Raw genomic sequence first — 21,025 nt, 5'->3', positions numbered from 1 at the left:
CGTTGCTCAAATAACAGGTGAAGAGTTTCCAGTCTGCCGCTATTGACTGTTACCAGCACAGGCTTACCGTTGCCGGCAACGAAACGAATGAATTCATTGTTCGTTGTCATCCTGTTATAACAGGGAGTTTCTGATAACACGTTGCGGGGATAACTGTTGCCGCGCGGCAACACTGTTATTTATCCTGTTATGTTAAATAACGCCCATCTCTAGCCACTATTATTTTTATTCTAATTGGATTATTTCATAAAACACATTTCTGAATATATTTATCATTACGGTACAAAATTTGACATAATGTGTTGCAAACGAAAGTATATGCTTTTTCCTACTAGTCATAAAACGAATTGTTAATTTCATGTTGTAAGTTGGTTAACATGGCCAAGATATTACGTTACGTGATCGGTTTGCTTAGAGCTGTCAGGGATCCAGATGTTTTTTGTGTAATGTTATTGATGTTGGCAAATTATCGACATTTTCATGCTGTTATTTGAGTTATTTTATTAATATTTTGGATATAATAAATTTACAATGTCTGGATTCGACGAAAATCCTTTTGGTGAACCAACAGTCGACAATCCTTTTGCGGTAAGTCTAAAGAGGTTAAGAGCGTAAGCACTCAATAATTCATTTTCCGGCGATGAAAATTACATTGTGTAATTTTTACTGATTTTGTAACAATTTATTGATTAATAAACACATATTTACGCAGCTTTCCGTATTGTAACCAACTTTCGTTTATAAAAATCTTTTTATCTCCATAGGGCAACTTTAAAATATTTCACCTTACAACAAGATGAGTCATTCTGAGTAGTTCAGTCAGTGAATATTTTCTCATAGTTACAAGCCTATTCTTTATTTTATTACTCATAAGCAATATTTATTGTAAATACACATCATATTATGCCACTTCAAGGTTTTGTGTTGTGTCCTTTTACTTTTTTTTACCAATGAAAGATTAATGGGCTTTAGTCAGCATGTTGTCTTGGTCTATAGAGAAAAAAGTAATTCAGACACTGACATTTTTGAACTTCAGTTATAAATAATAACAACATCTAATAACACTAACCTATTAAATATAATACCTATATGGTATCAGTTTGGACATATATGGTAGGCTAACTGGTAATAGGCCTAGTGAATTGAAAAATGTTTATCAGTGTGGTAAACAGCCAGAGTAACCAATCAAAATTTCAATGTTTTATCGTATTCTGCTCATCCTCCTGAAGGCTGCAGTATAATAAGCATCCAACAATAATATCCAATTATCAATATTCATGAGTAAAGGATCCTCGATATAACCTACTTAAACAAAATTACGTGATTGTTATTTCAAATTTCAGAATAAAAAGTAATAATGTTATGTTGTGTAAAAAATAATATGGGCTATTTGTATTTATGAAATATAGCAAATGAAACAGTATAACATTTACTTACTTTTTACTATTTTAAAGGATAAACGTGTCTGACTAAAATAATACATGCACATAATTATTGTACTTGCTGCCATTACAGATGGGCAGTATTAAAGTCAGTAACAGGTAATTCAGTGGTAACCTATTACCAGGATACTGTCATTTCAGTAACAGCTTAACAGCTGGGCTGAATGATTTAGTGTTCTCCTAACGATTGTCTGGTTTTAGGTTACTCAGTAACCAGTAACAGCCGAGGCCATTTCATGGAAGCAATGAGGCTGGGAATGAAAATATTACAATATGGAATGTTATTATGTAATACAAGTAGGTTTAGATTAGGTTATCGTAAATATGTTACTAGTAGTACTAAAGTTAAACATGCGCTCACATGATTTGGGTACTGTCTCGAAGGATGGTTTTCTTATTCCTCTAAAAGTACGGAGTGGCGCCAAAGGCGCCACCGAGACCTGAACTGATGGCTAGGGGCATTTCTGATCGGTATTTTCCTTGCCTCAAATCACATTGTAGATCAACGTGATCTGACGTCGATGCAGAGCCAGAGGCACTTGTGTCATGCTAATATGACAACTTTTATTTGAGTCAAATTCCCCTGATTTCAGCATTGTTTTTATTTTAGATATCCAAAGATGGCTTCATGACTAACATCAGCAGCAACCAATATTAGGTTGACTTATGATCATAATAAAACCATGTGTTTCCCTTAGAACAATGGGATATTACTCCACATGAGAAAAGTAGTTCCCCTTTTAATGTTCCATAGTTTGAAGTTTCGTTATTTGTCATGTTTAGCCATTGAAACGTTATATTGTTATCTTGAGGGATGTCTTCTTTTTTTGCTAGAAGTGCGGGGTGGCGTCTAATTGTGGAACTGCTGAAATCATAGACTGGTAGGCCTCATGGACTGTTTCCGGGGTGCGCAAAAGACCCTTGAGGCTTAAGTGCATGGCAATAGGCCGCCCCATAGAAGAAGAAGGTGCAACTAAAGCCTGGACTGATACCAAGGGCATTTCCAATTGGTACTTTCCCGTCCTCAGATCGTCCAACGTGATCTGACGTTGAAGAAGTTGGACGATCTGGAACGTAATTTGAGCTGGGAAAGTACTGAATAAAATTGACCCTGACCATCAGTGCTTCTGAACCACCCCACATTTCTGGCAAAAAAACACATCCCTTGAGATAGTAACCAATTTCAAGCTAAGATCACATAAGCGCTTGTAAAGGTTATCTTTAACTTTGGTACTACTAATAATATATGTACGATAACCTAATTATGTTGTGTAATAACATTTCATGATAATATTTCCATTCCTTATTGCTTGCTTAAATTTTCCTCGGCTGTTACCCGGTTACTCAATAATCTAGTACCAGAAAGTCGTTATGAGAATGCCAAATAGCTTAGATAATTTTTGATTCTTCATAAAATTGTTCATTTTTAAGATATAAAAACATTCAAACTGTAGTTTAATTTGGAATAATTAAAACGTAATGTGGTTTAAGTAGTTATATCGCGGATTCGTTACGGATGAATATCAATTCGATAATCCTGAATATGATTATTCAAGTTTTGGGCACTTATTATGTACTGCAGCCTGTATAATTTTGGAAAGACCAAATGGTACTTTAGTATTATCCAGAGGCCACTGTTTTTTTATGAGTTTTCTTATCAGAGACGAAAATAAACTTCATTGTATGTTATTAGTGCTTTCTGTGTTTCATAATGAATTGAAAAAAAATGCCTGATGAGTCCTACTTTCTGTCGCCAAATCATTATTGCAGCTGTTTTTATTGTATTGTATAACAATATTGTAAAAAATTACTTAACTTAAAGGAAGTAAAATCATGTGTACTGTATTTTAGTACTTCAGTACAGTTTTTTTTAATGTAAAATGCCTTGTAATGCTATGGACCTTTAGTGTCATACTCTTGACAAGAAAGTGAACATGATCAGCATATTTTGTGACCTTGAGAAAGCATTTGACATAGCAAATCATAGACTTTACTTAGTAACACACCCAGAGGTATAGCACATAAATGGATTGCTTCTTATTTATTTAAATAAAAGGAAGCAGTAGTTCAAGTAATCCACAACAATGGCACAACCGTTTCAGATTTTAGCTTGTGTATTGGTAGACAGTAGTTGGAGGCGTGCCTGGTGTTATATTGGTGTTGTTGTGTTCCCTTTTTTGCCAGGTCTGGCATCTTGATGTAAACATGAGTTGTTGCTTCTAAGATGCACAAGCCAATAACTGTGAGAACTTGAGTTCTTGAAAGGCTTCCCTGTAGGTGTCTCTCGATCGTAAGTCTTTTAGAATTCTAATAGCTCGCTTTTGGAGTACAAGGACACGTAGGTTTCCTGCGGTAGTACCACCCCATACAGCAATTCCGTATCTAAGATGTGACTCAAAGAGGGCATGGTAGGCTACTTTTGCTGTCGTCAAGTCACATGTGTTCTTAATTCGCCTTAAAAAAAAAGTCCTGTACTTAATTTACTGCAGAGGGAGTCTACATGTGCTGTCCATGAGAGTCTATCGTCCAGTGTGACACCCAGATATTTAGCGTTTGTGATTTCTTCTAGACCGGGCAGCCTTCCGTTATGTTCTCTTTGTCCTCCCAGTATTAGCTGTTTTGTTTTGTTTTCGTTTACAGCAAGGTCATTGTTCTGGCAGTACTGAACTGCCATATTCAGTGCAATGAAGCTGTCAACCTCCAATTGTTCTACATTAGGTCTCTCCCAAGAAGAAGTATTGTGTCGTCAGCATACATAAGGGAATTGCACACATAAGAGGACCAATAAACGTGGAAATCGCATTGAGGGTCATCTTGTCCAGTACACTGATGATTTGTGTTGTGTTGCACTCACGCTGTCTGGTAGATCTTTCAAGGATTGTACGAAGCATCTTGGACCAACTTGATTTGTTGTTTTGAGTCAATAATTTCCAATTTGAAATTCAAATTGTACCTGGTGAATAAGGTATTTAACTAAAATTGGGTTTCTCCCGTATTTCTTGTGTATTATAATTGATTCTGATGTAAGAAGGTATTCTCAAGTCAATTATATTTGCATAAGGCTTGGCGGAGCACTCTATAATTCAATTACTTATAATTAACCACTCTTACTTAAAATTTTAAAATGATATATTTTAGACACATTTATTATATTCTCAGCTATGGTGTCACGTTATGGGGGTACAACCACTGAATAGATAGTAGTCAATAGATTTTGTGCTTCAGAAAAGGGCATTTAGAATATGTCCTCTGGCAGAAAGTAAGTTGTAGAGGATATTTCTGTCAAGAGGGAATTTTGAATATGGCCTCTTTGTTTGTAAAATATATTACCATTTATAATTATTAATGTATTACTAGATTTTTTATGATGATTTTTTTTTCTTGATGTTATTACCAGACCTATGTTTGTAAATGGGAGGTTCGGAAGAGGCTTGAGGTTTTATAGGGAGTTTTCAGTGTTAATTTTTACATTTTCCATAATTACCCCCACACGCCATGCCTCAAGGCTCACCCTACCTCAACACAGAACAGCTTTATACGAGAAGAAACCTTCATACATTGGCCGGAAATTTAAAAAAACTTTCTACCAGACTACCTCCGCAGCCTGACAGGAAACAGACTAAAGAACCTACTTCGAGAGTTTTTTGCTGAAGAGACCTGTATACACCATTGAAGAGTTTCCTGGAATCTGCTAACACTGGAACCACGTGATTTTAAAAAATTGAAGCATAAACCTCCTAAACTCACAATGATGACACTATTAAACTGTAATTATCTAAACTTTGCATTATGTATTATATTTTGACAAATTGTACTTAATGTTCACGTAATAAAGACATTTTGATTTGATTTGATTGATACATTTATAAAATCAGGGTTCGGATTTTATAAATCCACCTGCACTCTTATTTATTATTTACACCACACCATAAATATAATCTCTTATCACCCTAAAAGATCTTAAGCCTCTTGTATCCCTGGGCCGTGGCCCTGTGTGGATTACAGAAGTTAATTTCTGACATCAGCATTCTGTGATGTTGTGATGTAAGGACATTGTCGTTTAACTCTTTAGGTACATAATTGTATGTATGTATTTTGAAGTTCTCGTTTTGTCACTCTGTGGGCTAAAAGTTCTCTTGTTTCCAGGACCCCAGCGTCACGCAAGTCACAAAACAGACTACCAATGCCCACAAGGGGCTTGAAGATTACAACCCCTTCGCAGACCAGGCACCACAACGCAATGCTGGGGTGAGTCTTAACGCATACACAATATTAGGTCTTAAATAGTTCATCTTCGGCTGCATTAAAACTTCTACTGTCATGAGGCTAGTGACATTTAGTTACCGACAGTTCCACCTGTAGACTTTGGACAGGTATGTAGCCTGAAATGAAATGGAACAGCATTATTGTATATGAAGTTAAGACCATGAAGTCCTCTCTTCCATTTAACGTTAATACAAATTATCGTATTAGAGAGATATATAGAAAGTATTTGAAAGGAATATAACAACTGAAAAAAATGATATAAATAGCTTATTATTAACACGACTTAAAATGATGATAATGAACGTATGTTTGCACATTTACAAAAAAATAAATATATACAGGCTTTATTCTCTCTCCAATGCTTCCAGTTACTCAAATTTATTCACTATGTTGTGCGTTGTTTGCTCAGTAGGACAGTTAAATTGGCTTTTTTCCTCACTCAAATTTTGATTCACAGTTCATAGTGAATAGTTATTTCTGTTAATGTAAATAATTTTAACATTGACCAGTGTTGTATCCATTTTGTAAATATGTTGCCTTAATCTGACATTATTTGATGTATTAGAAACACAAAAATTTACAGCTGTTTAATTATCAGTGTTGCCAATAAAGGAAACTGAAATTCTATCACCATGTATATCTACACATTTTGAGAAACTACACAAAATTTAAGATGTTTCATGGAATTTTTAATTTACTGACATTACAACATTCTCATAAGTACATCATCACCGTTTTTTAAATTTTTACAACCAGTTTTTATAACTGTAACCCTTTAAGTGCCAACGTCTGGGTAGCGGAACGTTTTTAAGAAAATATATATTTCAAAAAATTCCTGGCACTAAAAGAGTTAACTACAAAACAATTTTATATTTAAACTATGGATGTTGTTATATATACATCATAGTATTCTCTATTTCACTGTGGAAAATAATGTCAGTTATAGGTAGGTTTACAGTAAACAGAGATTTTTAAATATGCAAAAGAGTTTTTATAATTAGAGAAAATCAACTGTAGGTTCAAGAGTTAAAATGACGATGCCAATTGATAATCCCCCGACTTTCATTTAAATGCTGTAATTGTTCCTAGTGTCTGGTGTATAAGTGACTGAATTTCCTAGACCATCTGAGTTTGTGGAGAAAAAGAAGAATGATGGAATAGTGAAGAAATGGTTAGAACTTTTAGAGATTGCTAGACAAATGTACATGTGGCGTGAAGAATGAAATTGCCAATGTTAAGTCATGAGTGAATATTTAGTGCAGAAAATTTATGTAAAAGCAAAAGAGAACAGATACTTTCAAGAACTATTCTTTATTCAATTTTGACACAAATAGAAATGTGAAGTCAACCGTCTACCAGTTAATTACTCTTTTTAATTAATTAGTCATAAATTAATTAGCAGATAATCACATAATTGTAATCTTGACATTTGCAACTGGTATTATTGTCTAATATGAAGAACTGAGGCATAGTTTTGACAGTCTGTGGACAAATTATTTCCAATAATTTTATTTTATTTAAGCCACTATGTAGATAGATTTTGAAAATAAATGGTGTTGATAGTTTAATCTTTCGAAGGCTGATGGCCTTAATAGGCATCTGCTAACTGCTAATTAGTTGGTTTATAATTGTTTCAAATATTATATAATTAAAGCTCCTTGTAGCTTTGGGAAACACTAAATATATTGCTATCAAATATACATGACCAGGACATATGACTTCACACACATAGGTTTTCTTGTACAGTGCACATGTTGTTAAGTTGTCCTACAAGTTAGATGCAGCGTCAACCTTTACATTAACACTATCTTATTTCTACAAAAGATAGTCACTTAAAATTTGTTTGAACATTTATCTAAAAAGTGAACAAAGTTTATCGTGTGTAAAAGTGCTATAAATCAATGGTAAATATTTCATAAAATAAATCAAACTTTAAAATTTTGTCTTACAAAAAAGTTCATAAGAATAATTAAAAACTGCAGTTGAGACAGTCACGTAAATGTGCTTTTAAAGAATTAGAACGTCTGACCTTGATAAACACCAGATAAACAATCTTTTTTAATTTAACATACAAATTATTTTTGTTCTATAGTAAAATATAAACAAATTTTAGATTATTTACTTATGGAATTAATTTTATAATATTTTCAAAAACAAAAGGTTTTTCATCCGACTTATGGCACTAAATGATAATTGCTCAACATCGTTATGTTCGACAATGTTGGATAAGCTATTCGTGTAAGAGAGCTGAACTAAACCTATGCTTCACAACAGAAAAATGCCTGTCTTTAAGGCGCTTGTTGTAGACTTTTATTCTCATATCTCACCCAAAATAGGGATGGCTGTGAAAGACTTTATTTCACATTTCCATCTAGAATATTTAATTACATCATAAAACAATTAATTTTGTGCCCTCTTTCCAAGTTCCAGACATACTTTAGCAGTTGAAACATTTGTGCTTATAAAACACAGACTGTAGATAGTAATCATGCAGTGGTACCATTTATTGTTGTTTTGAAAATAAATTTGGTATTTTAATAAGTTATATGAGTAGCCATTAAACAATTCATAACAAATTAATTCTGAAAAATGTTCGTTTTACAGTAAACATGTTTACTGCAATAAAAATGCCAACGACTGCAATGTATATTATGTAACAACAATCTTTATAGCCTACTTATCTGTTTTTATTGTTGTACAGTTCTTTTCTTCAGTAGGAAAAAGTGACATATCAAATTAATTACTCAAATTTTTGGTGGCAATATTCTAGTTTTGTTCCACTGATGTTTCAATTCACAGAGCATTTTGAATTGTTAGCTCATTTTGTATGGTAGTTTTAAAAATATCAATCATTTTACTTTTTCAATCCTTATCTAAACATTGCAAATTGAGACAGGTTCACTTAGCTCATTCTTTGTGATAGTTTAAAAATATAAATCATTTCACTCTTTCAATCATTTTCTAATTTTTACAAAATTTGTAAAATTAAGACAAGTTCACAAGATATCCTTAAGACTTATGTACTTATTGAATTTCTTAACAGACTAGTTTACAATTGTATAGTAACTTTTTATTCAGTCGAATAGTAGTAAAGTTGTAAAGGCATATCAATCAATTTGACCATAAACTTTTAAAAGATTTACTTAAAAACTCTGAAAACATGAGAATTTTAGTGTTTTTTTTGGACACTTATGAGTCAACTTGGAACACTATTGTTCACCAAGTTGTTTAGTAAGGCACTTCTCTGCCCTGGTTTAATTTTACTTTCAAATTACTGCCTTCAGTAAAAGAACGCATGTTCCCTTCAGAGGAGTATTTTAACTACAGTGATGTCATAACCTTCAGCCTCCCCCTTCATCAGTTGATTTCAGTGATTGTTTTACTGGGTACTACAGCAATGAGGGCATTACTCTTCTGGTGATCAGGGGGCTTCAGAAGTGACAAGTATATTGTTATTGTGCCCCGCAACAATGCCTAAACAATTATCCGTCAGATCTGACTTGGAGTAATTCTGGAACTGTGAATTGTTACCCTGGTTAATAACAGCCAAAAATTAAAGTCAGTTCGCTTCATTGTGCCGCAGTGAATTTGGCATTGAATATCAAACAGCAAAGCGGCAAGTTGATAGCAAAACTGTCAGAATTATGGTGTGATAAGATAAGAGCACTACTTTGTGAACTGATCTTTGGAGCTAAACTGTTACTCTTAATTTATTGGATAGCCTAATGTATAAACATTTCTGTTAATTTCACAGTATACAGATGTTTATATGAACTATTTTTTTGTCATTCGTATTTAGTATTTTTATGATTATTGTTCAGTGTTGGTTGGTTAACAATGTACTCTGTCAGTTGCTACAAAACTTGTGAAAGGATAGTTGTTTGTTGTTACAGTCTAAATTGAGAACTAACTGATAGCCTATCTCCACATTAAACATTTAAGTTGAGAGCCGAAGTGTGACTTTGTAGCCAAGAATGAGTAACAAGTAGATAAAACAACTTAGTCACTAGTGTCATGGGTCACCAGAAATTATAAAAATGAATACATTTTGATTTTTCTATACAACTTTAGACAAAACCATGCAGAAACTATATCTAAACTTTTCATTGTCAAATTGTGATAGAAGTAACTGACATGTTTCTTGAAGTGATGCAGTGTCGAATACTAAATAAATTACAGAAATAATATGTTGTAAACTGAACAATAAAGAGACTGTTAAAATGAATTACCTGTTAACAAAATATTAAAATTTCTGTCATTTTATTTAATATTCAACGTTTGGTGACCCTCTTTATTGTCTATTTGTAGACAACAGTTTATATATAGAATATTTTGGGGTTCTTTATGGAATTGTAATGAAATCAATGTACTGGATGATTCATGAAGTTCTCCCCCAACTTGTACTGCATATTCCGCTATTAAAAATAGTGAAAAAATATCATTATTATATAAACATGGGTCAGAAAACACTTTTTTTTCGAGTTTACAGGTAGCAAAAGATTTCAGTACAGTTCCTGGACAAAGAGTGAACTAAAATACTAAACTGTACTTTCCTGGGAAGTGAAATTAAGTGGTATATTTTCTGGTTTCTTATGTATTTTGATATCTAAATGTGAATAACTTAGGTTTTATAGCTGTAGTTTGTGAAGAATTTGGGGTTAAATGTATTGAATTGGAATGGGAAACTCTCTTTTTTATATTTGATATACAACAACTTCTACTGAAGTTGGATATGATCAAAAAGTTATATCACCTGTTGGGTGTATGTACCTCTTGGCAGTATGAGCTAATGTTTGGAAAAATAATACTTTTAATTAAATTGTATAACTTACTCCTCTGCTCCTTCTTATTATATAGCATTTAAACTGTGTCATAAGTGACTGCCCAGTGAAGATTTACCTTTGCCAAAAGGTGAGAGTTGAACCATTTCTGCTCTTGATAAATTCGCTGTTCTTATCTGGAATATTTCCTAAAAAAATTATAGTTAACAAAAATTAAGCCCCTTTTTACAAAAGGGTAATGATTTTGGATCCATGAAATTATCATGCGATATCTCTGATTCTAATAATTTCAAAAATATATGACCATGCAATGTCTGGTCAGACAATTAATTATTTATAAATTAATAACTTACCTGACAATAATCACCATGGTTTTAGGAGAACTAAATCCATCATAATTGCTGTCACTGGATTCCTTGATCTGTGATTAACTCTATTGATAATAGTGAAAAAATAATAGGAGTATTTATGAATTTGCACAGAGCTTTCGATAGTGTATGCCATTTTAGGTTTCTAGATAAGTTATCTTCTATTAGAGTCCATGGGAAGAAATAATATTAGTTTAAATCACATTTAAAAAATAGACAGCAATTTGTTGAAATAGTTTATTTAAATAGCAACAATATTAAGTATACATCAACAATAAAAGAAGTTTCTTTTGGGGTTCCTCAGGGATCCATATAAGGACCATTTTTGTTCATATTTTATTTAAAATACATCCTAGTACCAGAAATATTATGCTTATATGCTGATGATGCAATTTTGAGAGATAGTGTATCAACCACAGATGAAATTGAAGTGTCTGCTTGGTTCAGCTTATCAAATTTAAAACACCATTTCCAAAATAACAACTTAATATTAAACCCAAATAAAACCAATTACATTGAGATCAAAAACTAGACAATGCAGATATAAAATTCACCCTAACCTACAAGTGGACCAAGTCCCAATAAAACAATAGAAGTAAAATTGTTGGGTCTTACTTTAGACAGTTTACTCTATTGGAACAAACATACAAACTTCACAATTTCAAAGTTAAATTCTGGTTTATATGCTCTAAACAGAATTTCAAAACTCTGTAAATTTTATGTTCTCATATCACTGTATTTCTCACACATCCAAAAATCTAAACTCAATATTGGATATCCAGAAAAAAAAAACAATCCGTTTTCTTCTAAAACTAAACATTCTTCTATAAATGATTCTGTGAAAAATAAATTTCCAGAATTAAGAATCATTACATTTTATGGTGCATATATTTATGAAACAATAATATCTGTAAAGATTTGAGTGATTTATATTGAACTAAATAGTAATATTCATCAATATAACACAAGAAATCAAAATAATATGGCTGTAACTGAAAATAATTAGTAAGTCTTAAAAAAAATAAAAAATAAAATGCATGAGACCCCAGTTTTATAATACATTACCAAATTGTTTAAAGTCAATAGAAAACTATAAAATATTCAAACTAAAACCCAAAGATAATTTAATAAATTTACCACTGTATTTCTTCTCTGAATTTTATGAAACAAATTGTGTTCAAACAGGAGTTACAGCTTGTTTTTTTCTCTAATATTTAAATATGTATACATTTATATAAATAGATTGTTTTACAGTGAGTCCTGCTGTGTAGGTTTTAGTTTTCTTAAAAACATATTAAGTTAATATATTGCCATGTTTTCACAGTTTTATACCTAATTAACTTGTGTTTTCATACCATGACACAATCCATATTCATTGTGTGAAATGCTTGAGTAAAGATAGTTCTGATTCTGATAGCCTACTTCCATAACAATACAGGTAGTGCAGCTCAGTGACAGCTAAGGGGGGGGGGGGGGGCAGAAATGCCCAAAATCCCTAAACAATGTGTGTAACTGAAATCTAACTTGTTTTAAACTACATCAATTAAATGATTTAATTGGATCTAAAATTTATTTCGGTTTAGATTTATGCATATTTGTTCCTTACCATCCGGTGTGGTGTGCTACTAAATCTAATTCACCCCTCCCTCCCAAACCAAGCCCTAGTTACACCGTTGGTGCAGCTTTTTATACTTGAAATGAGGTCAGACTGAAGATCATTTCTACAAGTGAGGTGGTCATTCAAATGATGAGTCACTTTATAAACATCATCATAATTCTATGTAAAGAAAGTGATCAAACACAGTCATGAATATCTTCACTTGAGTAAAGCGGTTGGACTTTGGTTTATTGTAATGAATTTAGTGGATGACAAAAAAAGTGTGGTAATTCTAAGCAATATATGGGTCAACCTCGATTTTTCTCATATTACAATATAATGTTCCAATAGTCAATTAGAAAAGGAAATGACTAGAATTTCTTGCCGGAAAGCAGTTATAGGGAGCAGGCAACCGCCAGACGGTCATATATTGCTTAGAGTTACCTATTAGTGATCAGGGGCACTAACATGATCTGGGCTTCAATTATGGAACTACTTGAGTTAATTTTTTTTTTCCAAAAGAGCAAGCAGCGCGAAGCGCTGCGCAGCGGGCAGGCATCGTGCGTGATCCTTTTTTTTATTAAAAATTTCTGATAAATTGTTATTACATATTACAATATAATGTAGGTAATGTATGTAAAATAATTTTAAACACATAATTACATGCTGGAAAGCAAAGTAAACCAATATAATCCGCCCAATACAAAATCTCCGTAAAAATCTGATAAAGGAATCTGTGTCATTCCTTTGGCCTGAATCAATTCAGTATATACGAAGATCACGCACGTTGCTTGCCCGCTGCGCAGCGCTTCGCGCTGCTTGCTCTTTTAGAAAAAAAATTAACTCGAGTAGTTCCAAATTTGAAGCCCAGATCACGTCAGTGCCTCTGATCACTAATAGGTAATTCTCGCGGTTGCCTGCTCCCTATAACTGCTTTCCAGCAAGAAATTCTAGTCATTTCCTTTTCTAATTGACTATTGGAACATTATATTGTAATATGAGTTGCCTGCTCCCTATAACTGCTTTCCGGCAAGAAATTCTAGTCATTTCCTTTTCTAATTGACTATTGGGATATTATATTGTAATATGAGAAAAATCGAGGTTGACCCATATATTGCTTAGAATTACCAAAAGTGTTTATTATGGACATTTTCTATATGTTATTTTTTCAACAAAACTTTGGTATTAATTAAATCACCACAAATCTGAGGGAACATTCTACCACTGTTAACGGAATCCACAGCACTGCCTGGTATATATCCTGCTGTTTACGGTAGATAACAGAGGTGTTATTTACAGCCGGTGAGAGGTGCGGCCAACCCGCCCTACCAGCCCTCGTCGCAGCCCGCCATCATGCAGCCCACACAGGAGATCAACCCCCCGCCATCGTACACCAAGACCGCACAGCAGACACAGCCGCAGCAGCTGTCGGCTGCCGAGTTCCAGGTAGATTGTTACATTATGCTTCTGTCAAACTTACATTACAATAAGTCTCAAATTAAAACTAGACACCAAGTGAAGTATAGTCTGTAATAAGGCTATCAATTGAACTTGGAGATCACAGATTTTTGTGTGTTGCCCAAATACAAGCAGCAAGTTTGTTGATTTGATCACGAAGTTGACTTTTCAGGTGCTATAAACTGGATCTCTTATGTTAGAACTTTATTTTTCTAATTGTAAATTTGGTGTTATATGATTTTGCATTACCTTTTTATGCCGGACATGTTTCCATAAATTGTTTTTGTTTATATTTACTGTTCAAAACCAAACCCTCAACCCTCCTAGTGATACCAACAATATCTTTTTCTCAAGATTCTCCATGCAACTTTTTCTTAAAAACAAAAGCACTATCTCTGATTATAAAACCAAACAAAATTTCATATCTCACACATGTTTTGGCACAGAATTTCAGGAGGGCTTCTAAAATATTGACAAAAAATGCAGACATTAGGTTTTCAACAACAAATTTAAACTTATCTTTGCAATAACAGGTTATCCTAGTAAAAAGGTGACTCAGTTTTAATAATAAATGTTTAGAATTCTGATGTATGCAAAATAAAGATTATATTCCTGTAGAGTTGATTTATTGTCTGCTCATAAGAAAAAGTTATAATTTTTCAAAATATATTACTTTAAGCCAGATGTTGTTTCATATTTACTTATGAAAATATTTAATTATTTTTATAAGTAAATATTTCACTATGTACATAATAATCTAATGCACTGATTTTGTTTTCATGCTTCACTAGGCTGAGTTGGACGTAAGTATTCATAGATTAAGTATTCTCTTGAGTATTACAAACTCAAGGCAGTTTAATCTATTACCACAAATTTTTTATCATTTTCTTTTAAATTGTCCATAAATGATCAATTCAAACTAAGTCAATACCGTACTATTCTTGCCAAACCATGGTTAAATTCGTTGCTACCAGTCTTAATGTAATGTTTATGAAACAATTTGAGAGGAACTTTTGAGTTACTTTTAATTAAATTTATGTTAAGTAACAGCATGATAAACCTATTCCTGGTAGCAAAAATTAGAGCTACTTCTTAACAGATGTGTTCTTTATTATCTAGGGTAGACATGGGGGATTAAAATTAAGTGCGTATGTGTAAGGTATGACTTTGATCTAGGAAAATGTAAAGAATTTAAAAATCATTCTAAATTAATGACTAACTATAGTGACCTTTACAAACTAAGATTTTAAATTTAATTGTATAAAATTTGATACTTCTACGTTATGTGTAATTTAGATAGTACTTATCAACATTTAATCTCTGAAACAATGGATTACAAATCTGGAAAGTTGCAACCACAAAATGGCTTTTCTGTTATCATCATCTGGTTGTGATAACAATAATACTAAGTAGGTTTTGATTTTAACCGTATTAAGACATGATTAATTATTAAGTTCATAGTAGCCAAGAATGCTCTAAATTTACATCATGTAAAACTTTGATTTAAACTGATGAAAGACTGATTTTTCCACTAAATACTTCCCAAAGTGCATTTTGATGTTTGCATAAAATACTCTTTAAGTATTTGCAAGAGTTGAGAGCCAACGTGCGTTGTATAAGCATGCAACCTGGTTTTCCTGAAATTTATTATAGCAAATTTTCTTAAGGAAGATATAGATCACCAGCCATGTTAGTTTTGGTGGAGGTCGTACTATGAGAGAATTAAAAGAGTTATAAAAATGAAATGTTATAATATTCTGAAGAGTTATAATATTCTGCTTAGCTTTGTTACACTTTAAGGTTTTGTTCGGGGACTGTGATACTATGAGAAATTGTTTATACAATGTATAACATTTCAGTTTTGTAATCCTTTTCAGTTTTGTAAAAGTATTTGCTGTATATACTTTCATACATACGTTGTCGTGATTATTGTGCTAAATCCGATACAAAAGAACAAAATGTAATGTTGCTCATTGAGTGGAATTTTAAATCAGCTAAGTCATTTTACTCTTATACAAAAGCTTTTATATTTTGCGAGGAGTACAAGGAATTTATTTATCTTTAATGATTAAATTAGTTTTCATTGGTCAAGGAATTTGGAACATTTTTATGGATCATGAAATCTGTACCTAATGCAGGTCTACTGTACAAAGTACTCCAATATTAACTCACCAAACAGTGAGTCATATGTTGTCTTGACACAGATGGTTATAGTCAAATCAGGAAATATTGATTAATGTGGTCAGTCATACTCTAATCCTTGCATTAGCTGGTCCTTATAATATTGTAGTGTTATTGTTGCACTGCAATGACATACAGTATCACTGGAAAAGACAAAGAAAGATTTTGGCAGAACAAATATTTCTTATTACAATGTCTAAAGAAAGCATGTTACTGAGGTTGAATCTACTAATAATCTTCGTACAGAATTTATGGTTTTGTTTAATAATAGTAAGTGAAGAACTTGATGTTTCATCCAATTTTTTTCTTTCAAACTGACTATAAGGTAACTCTAGCTCTATTTCGGCTGTATAAAGATATATATAATATATATGTATAATATCCTCATAATTTTGAAAAGCATTGGCGTGTGTTAATGTTATTCTAGAGACCACTCACCATTCAGTGTTTTTAAGTTAAATCTGGGTGTCAAGTGGAATTGGATTACAGTTAAACCCCAGTTAACAGAACTTGGGTCAACCAAAAGCTGGGTCTACCGAAACCTGGGTCAACCGAAATGGTTCCAACAATGATAATGTGTATATAAATAACCAAGCAAAATAGTTTATACACATGCGTAACGCATTGTTGTAGCAAATAGCTGCGCAAATAACGTGTTCTTGAGGTGAGTTTATCTCTTCCTCCCTCATCAACCGCTGATGCACCGTGCAATGCTGTACCTGCCTAATCATGCCACCGCTATTGGTCATCTTCCCCACTCCTGTTACCATTTCGAAAGTATAACTTACAGAAAATTTTCACATAATTCATATCCCTTATACACCTATTCTAACATGAGGAGGTACCCAACAGTTCCTGGAATAGTTCTTCTGTGGGCGGGGCTTGTGCAGTACAAATTTTTGCCACTAGGTGTCAGTAGCGCAACTCATCACCATTTCAGTGCCACTTGACCTGGCTTGTTCTGTTCTTCTGTACTGACAGTTTTTGTAATTGTTGTTTTGTGCTATTTTCCTTTTTTATAATGTTATTTGTCAACAGTTTCAACTTCATTTTACTGAGCAGGAAACAAAATTTCACTGCTGCACACTGTTCACTCAAACTTGCCATCATAAAAAAGGAAAATAGCACAAAGCAACAAAAAAAACTCACTTCAGAAGAACGGAACAAGCCAGATCGACAATCCAGACGGCACTGATATTTCGATGAGTTGTGCTACCGACACCTAGTGGCAGAAATTTGTACTGCACAAGCCCCGCCCACAGAAGAGCTATTCCAGGAACTGTTGGGTACCCCCTCGTAGATTAGTTTTAGATGTAATTGTGTTAACCAAAAAATTGTTTATGGCTGGTCCCCTTTTGTTTTGGTTGACAGAATTAATATTTCTTGTTTTTTTTTTTTAAGTAATGGAAAATTAGACATAAATAAATGAATCTTGAAATAATCGTGGTATCAGTGTCTGCATGTATTCAGTGTGATTGATGTGTTGTGATTGTACAGCGCAGGCAGGAGGAGCTGGAGAGGAAAGCTGCGGAGCTGGCCAGGAGAGAAGAGGAGCTCAGAAATGCACCCTACAACGGTAAGTACAAGTTCTGACACCTTCGGAGTAGTTGAGGATGTAGAGCAAAAGGAGTACTTTTTAATTTGGCCATCTTGAAAGGATTTGGAGTCCTGTCAGATCCTCCCATCACAATAAAAAAGAAAAAAAAATATTGTTCCATGTTTTAGAAGAATATTGTTCAATAGAAAATTTGTAACCTTCTCAGCCTGTGAATTTTGAGTTTAGCCCCATTCTACCTTCTGCTTAGTGCAGCATCTGCCACTGTCGCAGACTTGATATCTGAAATCTGGGACAACGTTGGTCAGAAGAAATCCAAAATTATTTGTGACGAAAACATCCAAAACGAACTCCTTGCATCATTTTGGCATCAGAGACACTCAGCAGCAATCAGTGTAATCTAGATGAAGAGTTATCCTCATTGTCTCATCTGGTGCACAGTTGAGTGCACTACGATGTTTTAGATATGATCCCAAAACACACTGCATTGAACGGTAGTTGAAATGGAGCTAAACTCAATATTCACATTAAATCTACCCTTCCCAACGTAGCTATGTTATGTATAGACAAATTTGTTTGCTTCGTTGTGGATATACTGGTAGTTAGGTAATAGAGTACTTCAAGATTCAAGATGTCTTTATTAGTCATTAAGCAACATAATAAGTTACAATAGACTTCGTCAAACTATTGGGCAGTAATACTTAAAAAAATAACAATTTTAGACTTGGAGACTTATTTTAAAATTAAAAGGAACATTGCGATCTTTCTTTTTTTTTCTTTTTTTTTTTTTCTTTCATAAGAACTTACGAAACTAATAACTGGTATAAATAGAGATTGGTTGTATAAAATTATTTAATAAATAAGAAAGCATTGTAGGGTAAAATAAATAAAAAAACACAGATTGAACAAGAAACACAAATAACATACAGGGTGGCGTAAAAGTCACTGGACAGTTGGTTAAAAGAAGAAAAAAATAACAGCATAATCATTTGGCGTACTTGGACCATATTTTTTTGAAGGAACAGTGACAGGAGATAAATATTTGGATATTATTCAGAATTACGCGGTACCAGGACTCATGACGTTTGCAGAAAACTTTCAAGAACTTTACTTTCAACACGATGGTGCTCCACCACATTACGCCACTGCCGTTCGCGATAATTTAAACGAACGTTTCCAAAGAAAAGTTATTGGTCGAGGGGCAGATATTGACATGCCCCCACGTTCACCAGATATCACACCAATGAATTTTTTCCTATGGGGAGTAATCAAGGACTCTGTTTATTCTCGAAAGCCTCATACTATTGACGAACTGAAAGACTACATACATGACGCATTTTATGATTTGGACAATGATCCCACACTATGCCGTAGAGTATGTAACAGTATTCCAGAAAGACTTCAAAGATGTATTAATGAAGACGGAAAACAATTTGAATAGAAAAAATAACTGTAAGTATTGTTTGTAATCAAAAATAATTTCAAATAAATCTAGTCTTGTTTTAACCAACTGTCTAGTGACTTTTGCGCCACCTTGTATACAATTAAAACCCAATGAAAAATGTAGCAATATAAATATTTAAAATGTGTAAATCTGGTGGTTAAAACATAAAATCTCCAAACTATAAAACAAAATTTAAAACTTAAAACTTCACTGCGGAATGGAAGTCTTGAGACTTAACAGCCTTTGACTTTGTTCTGAACACTGATATTATTATACTGTGAAATACAGTAGAGTCCCGCCGATCCGAACCCCGCCAATCCGAAAATCCGCCTAATCCGAACACGGCTAGGAGAAAATATAAAATTGCTAAAAAAAGGCAGGAAAATAAATTAAAACCAGTTATTATTATAGTAAAAACGTAAGTTTTATTTCTCAAAGCATTTACTTACTGACATATAGAAACTGAAATTACATTTGAAACGTTTAGATGATACATACATTGTACGGAATTTATACTGTTAATAAATGAAACATAGTACTGTACTGTACTGTATTTATAATGTACAAACCCCTACGCAAGGCTTAGCAAATAATTTGTACTTTAACTTGGACACAATAAGGGATAAAAACGTAAATAACAAAACACTGCAAAACCCAACACTTTCTTAAGACCTAAAGTCAGTGATCTTCTTTTGACGCAACACACTAAAACGACTGGACGATGCAATGTTTTCGCCAACGCCGAATGAACATTACGTCATTGGGAGTAGCAGCGGCATGTTGCTCGACGTAGCGTAGAGTGAGGTCAAAGGCACTTGCAGCTGCGCTGTGTGGAACAATATCGGTAGTTTGGGCGTCTCCCTCATCCTCACTGCTACATGAGTCATCAGCTGGGACTCCTTGCACCTGTGACACGATGTCTTCGTCTGTGTACTCCTCGAAGCCTTTGTCATCTACAGCCGTCCACTCATCAACACACTCCTTCTCTACATTTTCGCATCCCGGTATTTTTTTTACAAGAGGAAGAAGTTCGCATTCATTTACCGGTGGAACAACCTCTTCAACAAACTGCAGATCAGGCCAAAGATTTTTCCAAGATTTCTGCAGAGCTCCTACGCTTGTGTTCTCCCAAGCCTCTGCCACCCAGAAAATTACATCTTTGATCGTTGATTTTCTTAAGCTTTTTGGAGAATTGTGAGGTCTTCATTTTCCTCAAGCAGGCTTTGGAGCAGCTTTTTTTCCGATAATTTTGCTTCAACGCTTGTAGAACTCCTTGGTCCATTGGTTGTATGATCGAAGTAACGTTCGGTGGTAGAAAAATGGCTTTTATATCACCAATAACCAGCTCTAAGTCATCCGGATGGGACGGAGCGTTATCTATGAGTAACAACGCTCTATCAGGCAGTCCATTTTCTTCATTGTAGGCTCTCCACGTTGGGCACAAATTGTTTCTCAAACCATTCTTGAAACAAAGCACGATCCATCCAAGCTTTCTTTTGGTTTTTATAGTAAACCGGCAGAGCGTTCATATTCATGTTTTTTAAAACATCGAGGTTTTTTGGATTTTACCGATAACCATCAAAGGTATCTTATTGGTGGCGGAAGCGTTTGCTGCATGCTAATACGGTTAGTCGTTGCTTATCCATTTTAAATCCTGGAGCGGACTTTTCTTCTCTTGAAGCTAGGCTCTTTGTTGGCAACGCTTTGAAATTTAGCCCCGTTTCATCAGTCAGCGTTGTACACTTGCTGGGGTAAGTAGGAGGATGTAATTTCTTTGAACTCCTGAAGATACTCTGCAGCTGCGTTGCTGTCTGCAGACATCTTTTTCGCCAGTTACAGTCAGTTGCCTGATACCGTGCCTTTTTTTCCACCGATCTAAAAAACCGCAACTAGCCGAAAAATGACGGATCGCCTCCCATAAGGATGTTTAGTA

At 33.8% G+C, this 21,025-nt stretch overlaps 1 protein-coding gene across 1 annotated transcript in view; it reads left to right on the top strand.

The window, feature by feature from the left end:
- The first annotated feature begins 387 nt into the window (after window positions 1-387).
- The window catches only part of LOC124371077 (secretory carrier-associated membrane protein 1-like), a 70,404-nt gene continuing 49,766 nt past the window's right edge, over window positions 388-21,025 (top strand). Inside the window, 5 exon segments of the mRNA XM_046829389.1 lie at window positions 388-588; window positions 5,589-5,690; window positions 13,754-13,900; window positions 14,704-14,715; window positions 17,591-17,669. Coding sequence (XP_046685345.1) covers window positions 532-588; window positions 5,589-5,690; window positions 13,754-13,900; window positions 14,704-14,715; window positions 17,591-17,669 — 397 coding nt within the window. The 5' untranslated portion in view covers window positions 388-531.

The sequence above is a fragment of the Homalodisca vitripennis genome, unplaced genomic scaffold (assembly GCF_021130785.1).
Source record: "Homalodisca vitripennis isolate AUS2020 unplaced genomic scaffold, UT_GWSS_2.1 ScUCBcl_906;HRSCAF=3843, whole genome shotgun sequence".
Classification (NCBI taxonomy): Eukaryota; Metazoa; Arthropoda; class Insecta; order Hemiptera; family Cicadellidae; genus Homalodisca; species Homalodisca vitripennis.
The sequence above is the reverse complement of the archived record's forward strand: the minus strand, read 5'-3'. Positions and strand labels throughout refer to the sequence as shown.